This window comes from Echinops telfairi, unplaced genomic scaffold, assembly GCF_000313985.2.
Source record: "Echinops telfairi isolate 266 unplaced genomic scaffold, ASM31398v2 ScPeMD7_443;HRSCAF=831, whole genome shotgun sequence".
Taxonomy (NCBI): Eukaryota; Metazoa; Chordata; class Mammalia; order Afrosoricida; family Tenrecidae; genus Echinops; species Echinops telfairi.
Genome location: NW_022104341.1, coordinates 70,309,436 through 70,322,262, shown reverse-complemented (window position 1 = coordinate 70,322,262; position 12,827 = coordinate 70,309,436). Strand labels below are relative to the sequence as shown.

Sequence of the window (12,827 nt, the reverse complement as noted above, 5' to 3'; positions counted from 1 at the left end):
GTAAGCATTTAGGATACATTTCCATCTAAACACTGGGTTTTGCATCTGGACTCCACAAATTTTGGTATGTTGCATTATCATTTTTTTGGAAATTAATGTTTGTTGGTTTTCCGCTTGAAACCTCTTCTTTGACCCACCATTTATTTAAAGGTGTTTTGTCTGGTTTCCATTCAGGAACTTTTCTGCTATTGTTCTATTACTCATTGTGGTCAGAGCACATAGTTTATGTGACTTCAATTTTGAGGTTTGTTTTATGGCCCAGGATAAAGTTGATCGGTGGGGGGGGGGGGGGGGGGGGGGGCCGGTGAGATACAGGGGAAAAAGAGGAGCTGATACCAAAGACTCAAGTAGAAAGAAAATGTTTTGAAAATGAATATGGCAACATATGTACAAATGTGCTTCAGACAATTAAAAGATGGATGGTTATAAGAGTTGTAAGAGTCCCCAATAAAATGATTTATATTTTTAAAAAATGATAAAGTCTATCTGGGATATGCTCTATGGACATTTGACAAGAGTATGTGGTCTGTTCTGTGGTCTAGAATATTCTATAGATGGCAATTAAAACCTGTTGTTTGATGGTTTTGTGGAGAGCGGTATCCCTGGTGATTTTTCACTGCGTTGTTTCATCAATTGTCCAGAGAGGGGTGCTGAAGTCTATTCTAACAGACAGAATAAACCGTGGCAGGCTGGTTCTGTAAAGAATGTAGCCTGGGAAACCCCCAAAGGGCAGTTCGGCCCTCTCCTATGAGGTCACGATGAGTTGGAATTGACTCAGCAGTAGTGAGTTGTGTGTGTGTGTGTGTGTGTGTGTTTATTTGTTGGGTCCATTTCTCATTTGAGCTTGGCCTCACATATTTTGCAATTCTGATGTCCAGTGCGTGCACATTCAGGATTGCTGTCTTTTTATCATTGCATCATGTCTCTCAGTGTCTGGAAATTTTCTTGACTTGGAAGTCTACTCTATCTAATTTTAATATAGCCACACTAGTTTCTTTTGATTAGTGTTACATGATATATGATTTCCAAATTTATAGTCTTTTGCACTTATATTTGCATCACATTACAATCGTTATATCCTTTACATTTCAATCTGTTTACACTGTAATCCTTACAGAGAGAGTCTTATAGTCAGGGTGATGTTTTCAAGCACTATACCAATCTCTGCCATTTAATTGTGTGTCTCAATAACTTACATTTAATGTAATTCCTGCTATGTTGTTAACATGCAAGGACTCAAGTCTGCCCTTCATTTTTTCTGTCTGTTTCTCAGCTTGTGGTTTCAAATTTCCTGTCTTCTTAGATATTTTTTTGAACATTTTAAAGAGTTCATTTTGCTTTATCTATAATGTTTTGATAACATCTCTTTGTGTAAATTTGTGTGAGTCTGGATATTACATTGTATAAACATAATTTATCACAACCTATATTGGTGTGGACATTTTATCTGTTTGAGGCAAGTGTAGACTCCTTATCTAACTTTGTTCTTTTCCCTTTTCCTCCTTCTAATATAACTGTCTTAAATAGTCCATATCCTTACATCAAGAACTGTATCAGAGTTATAAATATTTGGTTTAACCACCACATGTCATTTAGAACTCAAAGAATGAGGACACTATATCCACGTATTTGCGCTTTCCATTGTTTTCCCTTCCATTTTGACGCTCCAAATTTCTTTGTTTTTATAATTTCTTATCTTTATAGAAGATTCCTTTAGCTATTCTTTTAGGATATGTTTGCTGCAACTAATTTTCTTGGGTTTTGTGTTCCTTCGTCTTAGAATGTCATCATTCCCTCGTTATTACTTGAATAATATTTTTGGTAATAGAATTCTAGGTTGTTTTTTTTTTCTTTTCATCTTGAAAACTGTGGGGTCACTTACTCTAGATGGTGTCTGATGAGAAGTTCACCAGTATTGGAATTGTTTTTCCTTTAAAGGTAAGATATTTTCCCTCACTTTCAAGGCTTGTTTCTATCTTGATTTTTCAGAAGTTCCATAACACGTTTTTGAGTGGATTTCTTGGGGGGTTATCCTGTTAGGAATTTGCTTGGCTTCCTGGCTGTAGTTTGAGACCTCTGCCCAAACTAGTGAAATGTCCAGTCATTATTTCTTCGAGTACCATTTCCACCTCACTCTCTCTTCTTTCTCTCTGGATCTCAAATGCCATCACACTCCGATGCCATTCAGTTTTTCTCTGCTGTGCAGACCGGGTACTTGCTCTCCCTTCTCTTCAAGTTTGCAGATTCTTTCTGTTGTCACCTTAATTGTGTCACTAAGTCCATCAGTTGAGCAGTTTCTTCTGCTACTTATATTTTTTAGTTATAAAATTCCCATTAATTTTTTCTGTGCATGTGTGATTTCCCCCCCCTTTCATTTCTTTCCTGCATCCTAATTGAAGTATCTTTATAACAAAACACACCAAACTCGTTGCCATCAAGTCGATTTCTGACTCCTAGCAACCCTGTAAGACAGGGTAGAACTGCCCCATGTGGGTTTCAGAGACCATGATTCTTTTCAGCAGTGGAAAGCCTCTTCCTCCCACAGAGCGCCTGGTGGTTTTGAACTGCTGATCCTGAGATTAGCAGCCCAACAAGTAACCACGATGCCACCTGGAATCCTCCTATATAATGGCCACTTCAAATTCTTTGTTATAAAATTCTAACAGCTCAGTCATCTCAGTCTATTGCTTATTGCCTTTCTTTCAAGTGACGATTTTTCTGATTAGTGTTTGATGAGTGGGAATACTGAGTTAGATTATTCTATGACCTTGGATGTTCTTTAACTGTGTTCCCTGACTTTTTCTGACACCAACGCAGAAGAGAAGGGCGAGCACCACGTTTTTACTGCCAGGTGGGTACAGAAGTCCAGGTTTCCCACTTAGCCTCTATTGACCTCTGAAAGATAGAGGGGCTCCCTGTTACTCTCGGCTCTCACTAGGCTTCTGCTGGTACCTTGGTTGGGAACACTAGGAGTGCCTGTAACTAATCCCCATGAGACTATTGCAGAAACCACCTAGAAGAGGTGGCTCTCCTCCAGGATTCCTTTAGCACACTACCCAGCAAAGAGGAGAGGAGACACATCATTACTGCTGGGGTGGTTCCCCCCATAGTCTTTGTTTTCACTATGGATTGGGCCTCCTTACTTCCTGAGGGAATGAAAATTCCTCCTTCCTGCATGCCTTTACCCGGCACCACCCAGTGAAGGGCTGGGATGCCTTTGTCCAGCCAGATGAGGCTGGGAGGCTAGGATCTTCTCAGCATTTGATGGTTTGATGGGGCTGGGACCACAGGTGGGTTTTGGTTTGGGGGAATTTGGCAGAAGTAGAACTTGTTTTCTTAAACATTTTTTGTCTTGCTAGGCTGCCCTTTCTAGATCCTCTCGCTAGAAAGACTATGCTTTTATTTGGTGTGTGTGTGTCCCAGTGTAGTGATCTAATCTCTTGTACACTATCTCCAACAATGGGTTAATAAAGCCACTGTTCCAGCAGGACATACCCAGACTACCTAACACAGAACACAGGGCAGTCTTAAGAAATGTTAGCATTTACCTCAGACTACGATACCTGCCCTGTGAGCAGGATGACATGGTGTTAGGCCCAACAAAAGCATAAAGGTGTGTTGCAATAAGATGAGTCCCTGCTTCTTCACCTTCTCCCCAGCAATGGGCTCTTTCCACACAAAAGGTCTGCACTTGGTCAGAAATATCAGAGACAGGACGCCTTCTCCCCAAGCCAGCGGTCAGACTCAGTAAGTCAGTTCTCTGCTCAGGGCCTAATTCCCGTGGTCTGCCATCTCCCTCTCCATACCCTGAGCAACCAGGGCTCTTCAGGGGTGACCCCAGAGAAGACAGGTGGGGTTTCTGTGGGAGGAGAAGGAAGAAGAATGGATAGCCCACTCTTGATTTTCCCTCCCACGTAGCTTGCAAATGGAAAGCATTGACGTAGCTTGTGGGGAGAGGGAAAGATGAGGTTAACAGAAGGCTGCAACAGGTACAGGGAGGTAGCCTTGCTGCTCCATCCGGTTCATGTATTTTTTAAGAGACCAGACAAGGGGGACACGATTAGATGGCAGAACAGTGTGGCTGGGCATTTTAACACTTAGCAGGAGGTGGGGGAGGGCACCCCTATTTTCAACACATTTTCATTCCACCCAGGGTTACAATTATGAATTGGTTTAGCAGACTCACAATCAGCGATTCCTTTTGTGTTGCACAGGTGACTAGAGTTGCCAGAGTGTTTTAGATATGAAATTGTCGCCGCATAATCATGTGGGTCTTCCAGTTCAGCACTGAAGCACAGAGAAATAAAAGGTTACGTCAAAAAACAAACAACAACAACAAAAACAAAACCCCACAATTATTTAAACACATTTGAAGACTTAAACATTTTCTTTTTCCATTAGGAAAATCATATAAGTATGTTTGGTTAATATACTGAATTAAGCAAATGTGGACAAAACACAACAATACCAAGGGCTGTACAAAGAACCCACAAGCCACTTAGAAACAGATACAGTGAAACTCCCACGTTCCAGACACAGGAAGAAAATGCACAGTCAGCCCTGGAAGAGAAAATCGAAGCTAAGGCACTCTAAAGGAATTTGGGACCAAATAAAGACAGATCTTAATGGCTGTGGGGCTGGAATTTAATGGCTGCCTGAGAGAAAAGCTCACTGTTATTCAGTTAATTCTGACTCAACGGGACCCTATAGGAGAGACCAGAACTGCCCTTTGTGGGTGTCTGAGACAAAACCTTATCTTTCTCCTGAGTTGCAGCTGCTAGATTCCAACTGCTGACCTTGTGGTTATAACCCACTGAGCCACCAGGGCTCCTAGACTGCCCGAGATGGCAAGTCTAAATAAAGGGGAAGCATAAAGTCCAGAGGACAACAGCCTGTCTCCCTCTGTGAAACATTCTATCAATTCCGGTCCACTCTTCCAGGGCGAAGGCGGCAAGCTTGCTATATGGTTCTGGCTGTAGGAGCTAAAAGAATGACCCCAGGAAACCAGAACCCAACAGCAAAGTACTGGTAGTATGAGGTGGAAGCCCACAGCATCCGTGTCTTTCCGAGACACAAAACCCGCACTGAGATTTGAAGTCCCAACCACCTGGTAAAGGCAACTCTGAAATCACTCTCTGAAAATGCTCCCACAAACCACAGTGCCCGTGGTTTCCAAGCACCACCCCCGCTCAGCATTAGCAGAGGGTCCCCAATGGCAACCCACACAACGAGATGTGCCAATGTGCCAGGGATGGAAGAATTAGATAACAGCACAACACAGGAGTGACTTGCAAATAGATCAAGAACCAAACATGTTTTAGGTGTCTGAGGAAGAAGTAAAGAAGAAAAGCCATGAGGCCCAAACAATATGGTCAAACACTGATCATGTCAAGTTCAAGACAAAAGAAAGAGGTGAAGGGAATTAAAAAGACAGTTGTTACAAAAGAAAAAAAATTCCCATAGAGGTTGAAAAGTAGACTAGCCATAGTGGGAAAGAAATTTGCATTAGTTACATCTGAGGAAATCCCCCAGGCCACAACAGAAAGGTCATGTTGTTGGTCCTGTGCCACCACCATGAGCCCAACTCCACACAGCAAACCGTGAGATGGAGTAGACCGGACTCGTGGGGTCTGGGCTGTACCCTTCGTAGGAGCAGCTCGCCAACTCTGCTTTACGCGCCCTTCAGTGGGTTGGTTCACCATGCCCGCTGTGTAGCAGCAGCTGTGCCATCAGGGCTCCTCAGAGAGATTCTGAGATATGAAAAATACTAAAAGAGACCCTAAGTGATGTGGAGGCCAGTATGAGAAGGTCAAATGCATGTACTGGGGATTCTACAAGAATAAAAAGGAAGAAAATTAGCAAAATGAGGCGCTATTCTGATGATGAAAAAACAAGACTTTCCTGAAAAAGGACATCAGTTCTTTCGAAGGAAGTTTAATAATGAAAAGGAAAACAATTCATACTCCACAGTGGGTAATGAGTTAGTATACATGAAAGGGAAAAGGAAAATATTCAAAAACCGTATGTGGGAAATGACACATACTTTTTATTTTTTAGTCATTTTGTTGGGGGCTCTTAACAGCTCTTATCACATCCATCCATCCATCCATCCATTGTGTCACGCACATTTGTACATATGTTGCAATCATCCTTCTCAAAAGACTTTCTTTTTACTTGAGCCCTTGGTATCAGCTCATTTGCCCCCTCCCTTACCCTCACTCCCTTATGAACCCTCCATAATCCATAAATTATAATTTCTTCCATTCTTATACTGACCGCTGTCCCCTTCACCCACTTTTCTGCCCTCCAACCCCCTGGGAGGGGGTTATATGTCAATCATTGTGATCATTTCCCCCTTTCTCCCACACCTTCCCCTTCCCCTCCTGGTATTGCTACTCTCATTATCGGTCCTGAGGGGTTTATCTGGACACATACTTTTCGAAGGAACAGCAACCAGCTTGGCAATAGACTTCACATGACCAACAAGATGTAAAGATTGTAAGTAATATTTTAAAACGCTGAGGAAAGACCAACAATGAGGAAGAAACAAAGACATTTTCAGAATGCAAATGACATATATTTGTTACTAACAGATTCTCACTGTAATCCATCACAGTTATGAATTTTAACACATTTTTTGACCTTCAAATCAGGTAGCATATAAGAAACAATGGTGAGCAAAGACGTGCACAGAGCACTGAGAAGTCTCAATAAATATTGACTCCTAAGTGTAAACTCCCCATTGCATTTTGCTGATTCGGACTTCTAGTGCCTCCATAGGACACAATAGGGCTGCTCCTTCCAGTTATGAGCCGGTACATTTTGAGAGGATTTGATAGCCTCATCTTTCTCCCATGGATGAAACTCAAATATTAAATAATATAATACAAACGGTACTGTAAAGGGGGCTGTGGGAGTTGCAGCAGTCTCAGGTCCTTGCATTAGTTAGGAGTAGACTAGCGGTTTACATATTAACATGTGACTTGGTTAATTGTGGGTGTAAAAACTAACCTGTAACATCAGAAACAGAGGAAATGGGATAAGGAATCTCACGTGGTGGGAATGGCAATGAATGAGGCGAAACAAAATGTTTCCGAATTGTTGAATGTGCAACTGATGGTCTTCTCTGGAAACCTTCACTCACTTCATAATAACACCTCAAAAGAATAAATTGTAATCACTTAAAACAATATAGAAATCTTAACTTCCAAGCTAATATAAAATGAATATGCAATGAGAAAGCTTAACTATTATGAAATAAGTCAGAAAAGAATGAAAATGGAAGTCGAGTACGGTAAGTGCAAAAAAAGTTTCCATGGTAAGTGCAAACTCCTAAAATGTAACAGAAAATGTCCACGTAGATCAAGAATCACAATTTTTAAGGCACATGGATTAACCTACTCCAACAAAATAGAAAGTATCTGGTTGCATATTTTTAAAAATCCAGCTACTTCCTGCTAATCAGCACCAGACACACCTAAGCTCTTAGAGAAAATGACGGCAAAGGAGATAGAAGCCAAATGCTAATCAAAAGAAAGCTAAGGGAGGTTTACTAATAGCACCCCCTTCTTAAAGATTTATCGAGACCACGAGGGAAGATATGCATGTGCTCACATGTATATGTTAACATTGCATACAGAAGACTGAAGGAGAACTCATGCATCTGAATGATGGTGCGGGTGACGAGCATGGGAAGTCCCACTGGCAGCCCGAAGAGCACACAGCTCTGTCTTGGAAGAAGCACAGCCAGAAGGCTTCCTCGAGGCAAGGATGGACAGAGTTCTTCGCATGCACTTTGGACATGTTGTCAGGAGAGACCAGTCCCGGGAGGAGGGCACCATGCTGGGTAGGGGAAGTGAGAAAAGAGGATGACCACCAAGTTGAACCGACTTGCAAGTACCCAACACCAACATGCATGTGTGCGCACGTGCGCATGAAGAACGAGAAAGCATCCACAAGTAGAGGAAATGTCACCATCAACTCTTTGCCACTACCTTCGAACATTTAGAGAGGACGAACGACTTTCTAGCAGAATGTGAAAGTACTTCAGTGAATCCATAGGAAACAGAAAAACTTAAAACCCAGTACATCGTTGCTAGTGTGCGGCTTCTGATTCACAGGGACCCTACAGCAGTGGTTCTCAGCCTTCCTAATGCCACGACCCTTTAATACAGTTCTTCATGTTGTGGTGACCCCCAACCATACAATGATTTTTGTTGCTACTTCATAACTGTAATTTTGCTACTGTTATGAATCGGACAACCCCTGTGAAAGGGTCATTTGACCCCCAAAGGGGTTGCGACCCACAGGTTGGGAACCGCTGCCCTACAGGATTAGATAGAACTGCCCTGTGGGAGGGTTTCTAAGACTATACTTTTTTTATGAGAGTAAAAAGCCTCATCTTTCTACCACCTAGCAGTTGCGACTAGCAGTCCAAAGGACGAGGTCCTTTCCCCACCTAGACCCACAACCTTTACATGGCTTGAGATCCCCTGTTCACTCACTCTTGACCTCTGCCATCAAGTTATCTATCCCACTTCTTGACCTCAAGCAAGTAGATTTACAGGGACATTTAAATAAACCGATTCAGGGAACAGAAAAAAGTGGGAAAACAATCCTCATTTTGGAAGCATGGTATCATATTGATATCCGAACCACAAAATAATCAAGTGGTAAAAGAAAAACATTGTTTGAGGAAATAGGGCCCTAAATGCTAGCAAAATGAAAGAACAATCGGAATTGATTCCAAGAGCGTAACGTGATCTGGAGCCCTAGGGGCACTTGCTCATGAGTTGGGCTGTTGACTGAGTTCACAACCACGTGAGCAAGAAAGAAGAGGCTTTTTACGCCCATGAACATTCACAGTCTGAAACCCACAGGGGCAGTTCTACTCTGTCCTTTAGGTCACTGTGCATCAGAATCGACTCGATGGCAGTGTCATTTTTGTTCTGTTTTTCGATCATCTAGCATTTGAAAATCTATCATTGCAATCCATCACATTAAAGGACTAAAAAAGAAAACAAAATAGATTATTTCAATAGGTCCAAAAGGGCATTCCATAGAGATAAAGTTCCTTAATTTGATTAACCTCTAACACAAATCATACTTCATGTTGAAATGCACTAAACAAGAAGTTAATATCTAAACTCTATCGGGAACTCCTGCTAGTCAATAAGAAAAGACAAATAAACACAGAGAAAATCAAGCAAAAGGTAACAGGAGCTATCAGAGAAGAGAGTAAAATTGAACACTGAATAAAATAAACTCTGATCTTCGTAGTAAACAGGGACATCTAAATCAAAAGAATTAGAGTCTAGTTCACACCCACCAGTTAGACAAGAATCCTAAGCTTGAAAATCATACTTTGTATTGGCAAGACTGCAGGGAAGCAGGAACTCACCACACTAGTTTGAGAGCACAAATAGACGCAAACGTTTTGGAGGATGATTTCTCAATATCTACTAAAAGTGAAGCTGCTTATTCACTACTATCTAACAACTCTAATTGTAAGTAAATACCCTAGAGAAACCTGCTGATATTCCTCTGGAAACAGACGAGAATGGCTACTGCAGTTTCATTGAAAATGTTAAAACCCTCAAACAATTTACATGTCCTTCACTAAGGGAACTCCTGAACAAATTGTGATGTTTTCATTCGATGCAGCGCAAATGCCAGAATTATAAGGAGTCAGCTAGGCTTGCTACACGTAGCAGTTGGATAGAACATAGACATGGCTTTCAAAGAAATCAAATTGTACAAGCATGAAAGAAGAAGCCATGGATACCAAAGTCCACATTGCAGTATTTCCGATGGATAGCTGAATGGTCGTTAAGGTGTAAAAATTCACCACATTGATACGCTTCTAAATTGACCGTAACAGGTGCTTCTGGGCAGGAGTGAAAGAAACGGGACTGGGGAGTGAACAAAGGGACCATCAACTGTATCCCGAGGAATGGAGATGGAACATCAAAATCCACCAGATACGGAAGGTCAAGAGGAGAACAAATTATCCTGAACTCTACCACGGTAACAGAAATGCTTTGCTAACATTTGGTATTCTTTCTTCCCGATCCTGATCCTTCCCCATTTTTTACGTGTATCTACATATTTATTACGTAGATCGGATATGAAGAGGTTTCAGTTCTCTCTCTATCATCTCTATTGATTATTAGGCCTTAATCATGTTCAACCCAATTATTTTCCCTCTTTAGATGGACTGGTTTGGATATTTTCAGGGTGTTATTTTTTTCCCCAGCTTCTCTGTCATATTTTAAAAGATGTATGAAGACTTCATTTTGCTGGGAAGAAAAATTGATGAATTCTGATACATTAGTAACTTACCCCCCTCTGTGGGCTCCCCCCACCCTACATGAAGTAATGGAGGGAAACTTAAATTATAGACTATGCCATGTATCTCATGCTCCAATGGCCTAACAATCTCATCGGGTCCATGGTAAATTAACTTTATTAATAAGAAACAATTTGTGGAAGAATTGAAAGAAGATGTCTAATCAATTTCCTGGACTACTTTTGTCAGAAATGAATAAACGTCTGACTCCAAATGATCATAATGAAAAAATTTGAACAAAATGTTTTGACCGAAGTAATTTTTCAGATCAATTGTCTTTACAGAGAGGCAGTCAAAAGATAAGGCTGAAAGGGGAAAATCTTCTGTCGATGTATTTCAGCCTCTCTTTGCTACTTGAAAATGTCTTTCATCTTTACACTCAGTCCATTAAAACCAGATCTGAGATATGTCTGGATATAAAACAAAGTAGCACAATAAGAAGGACTGGAGTTGCAAGGAAGAATTAATTATCTTATTTAAGTATAACCTTTCACCATACTTATTCAATTTGTATGCTGAGCAAATGATCTGAGAAGCTCACCTATATGAAGAAGAATGCAGTATCGGGAATGGAAGAAGGTTCATTAAAAATCTATAATGAACAGGTCACGCAGCCTTGATTGCTAATAATGGACTTGAAGCACTCACTGATGAAGACGAAAGACGACAGTGTTCGGAATGGCCATCGCCTACTTCAAGATAAAGAAACAAAAGTCCTCACTGTTGGACCAAAAGGCAACATTATGATAAACGAAGAGGAGATTGAAGTTGTCAAGGATTTCAGTATATTTGGATTCACAATCAACACCCATAGAAGCATCGGTCAAGAAATTAAATGATGTATTGTGTTGAGCACATCTGCCGCATATAACTTCTAACGTTGGAAGACTGAGGATGTCCCTTTAAGAGCTGCGGTGATTCGAGCCACAGTATTTTGATTTGCCTCACATGCATTCAAAAGCTGGAGGAAGCATGGAGATGAATTGATGCCATGAATTACGGTGTTGACAAAGACTATCCAGATACCATGGACTGCCAAAAGAACAAACCACTCTGGCTTGGAGGAAGTCCAGTCACAACACGCCTTAGAAACGAGGCAGGCAAGACTTCGTCTCAGGTACCTTGGGCCTGTTATCAGGAGAGATTGGCTCCTGGAAAAGGACATCAGCCCTGGGAAAGCAGGGGGTCAGAGAAAAAGAGATAAATTGGCACCGTGGCTGCAACAATGGACTCAAACCTAAGAGAGGTTGTGAGGGTGGCCCAGAACCGGGCAGTACTTTTACTGTTGCCCGTAGGGTCATTATTAGTCAGGGCTATCGTGAAAACGCCCAGCAGCAGCAACATGCTTCAATTTCCACGTTTGAAAACATCTTCCTTTGTTCTGTTTGTAGGATTGTAAATGTCCTTAGAAGGCAGTGTATAATAATAGACTTGGAGTCAGACAGATGTGTGTTTGAATCCCAGCTCTTCTACTGTCTGGTTATATAAACGATTGAATGCATAACGTAATCCTCAGTTTCCTGTTCTATAAAATAGTGAGAATACACTCGACTTTGATGGTATCTCATGGATATTCATGAGATATTTGCCCTCTACACACAGGCTTCCATGAAAGTGTGCTAGTAATCTTTTTATAGTAAAAATAATTACATTGGAGGACAGAAATCATTGTATTTTTTTTCAAAAATAAGTCTCGAGGTTTTCATTTTGCAAAATTCTATTTTTTAATCACCTTATTGGGGGCTCATACAGCCACAATCCATGCACACATCCATTGTGTCAAGCACATTTGTACATTTGTTGTTAGCCAAATTCTATTTTATGGTACGAGCCTAAGCATCATGTTCATACCTGTCTCGCGTACAGAAACATTCTAGTAACTTATCACATTAAAAACACATGGATGTTTCTTATATATCTTTGACAGTACCCATGTTCAAAAGCAACAACAGCTCTTTCAGTCAAAATGAATGTTAAGACTATTTACAGGTGTTTCTGGCTTTGTTTGGACTCTTGGAGTCCTGTCTTCAAAACAAATTTTTGAATAAGTAGGACGTCATTGGCAGAAGCAAGGACAAGTGGCAAACTTCATGGGTGTCTCCACTTGCCACTAACGACCACTTCCAATCACAAATGGAAGATGACATCATTCCATAACATCCACATTTCATTATTATATAACTGCCAACCCACAGAGACTCAGACTTTGTAAGTTGACATATAATCGGAACCCTCACAGCCAGCGTGATGGCTCCTAGCACCTGACCATTCATTACTGTCAGATGTTCATCATTAATGCACAATGTAGTCAGAGAGTCAATGTTTTTGCCATTGTGGTAAACATGACATGTCGGATAACAGGAGCGTCTGTAAGCGAGAAGCAGGTGTATCAACACAGAGTCCCGAGCTCACCGCCTAGAGGAGCTCGGCTTTACCTTAGATGTAAGGGCAAATCATGAAACTCTGGAGTTCCTCATTT

At 41.2% G+C, this 12,827-nt stretch overlaps 1 protein-coding gene across 3 annotated transcripts in view; it reads right to left on the bottom strand.

Moving 5' to 3' along the window:
• The window catches only part of FYB2 (FYN binding protein 2), a 130,679-nt gene that overhangs the window by 58,293 nt on the left and 59,559 nt on the right, over nt 1-12,827 (bottom strand). For all 3 annotated transcript variants that reach the window (XM_045291723.1, XM_045291725.1, XM_045291724.1), the window contains one exon: nt 4,187-4,287. In XM_045291723.1, the coding sequence (XP_045147658.1) occupies nt 4,187-4,287 (101 nt within the window). The remainder of the gene's footprint in view (nt 1-4,186; nt 4,288-12,827) is intronic.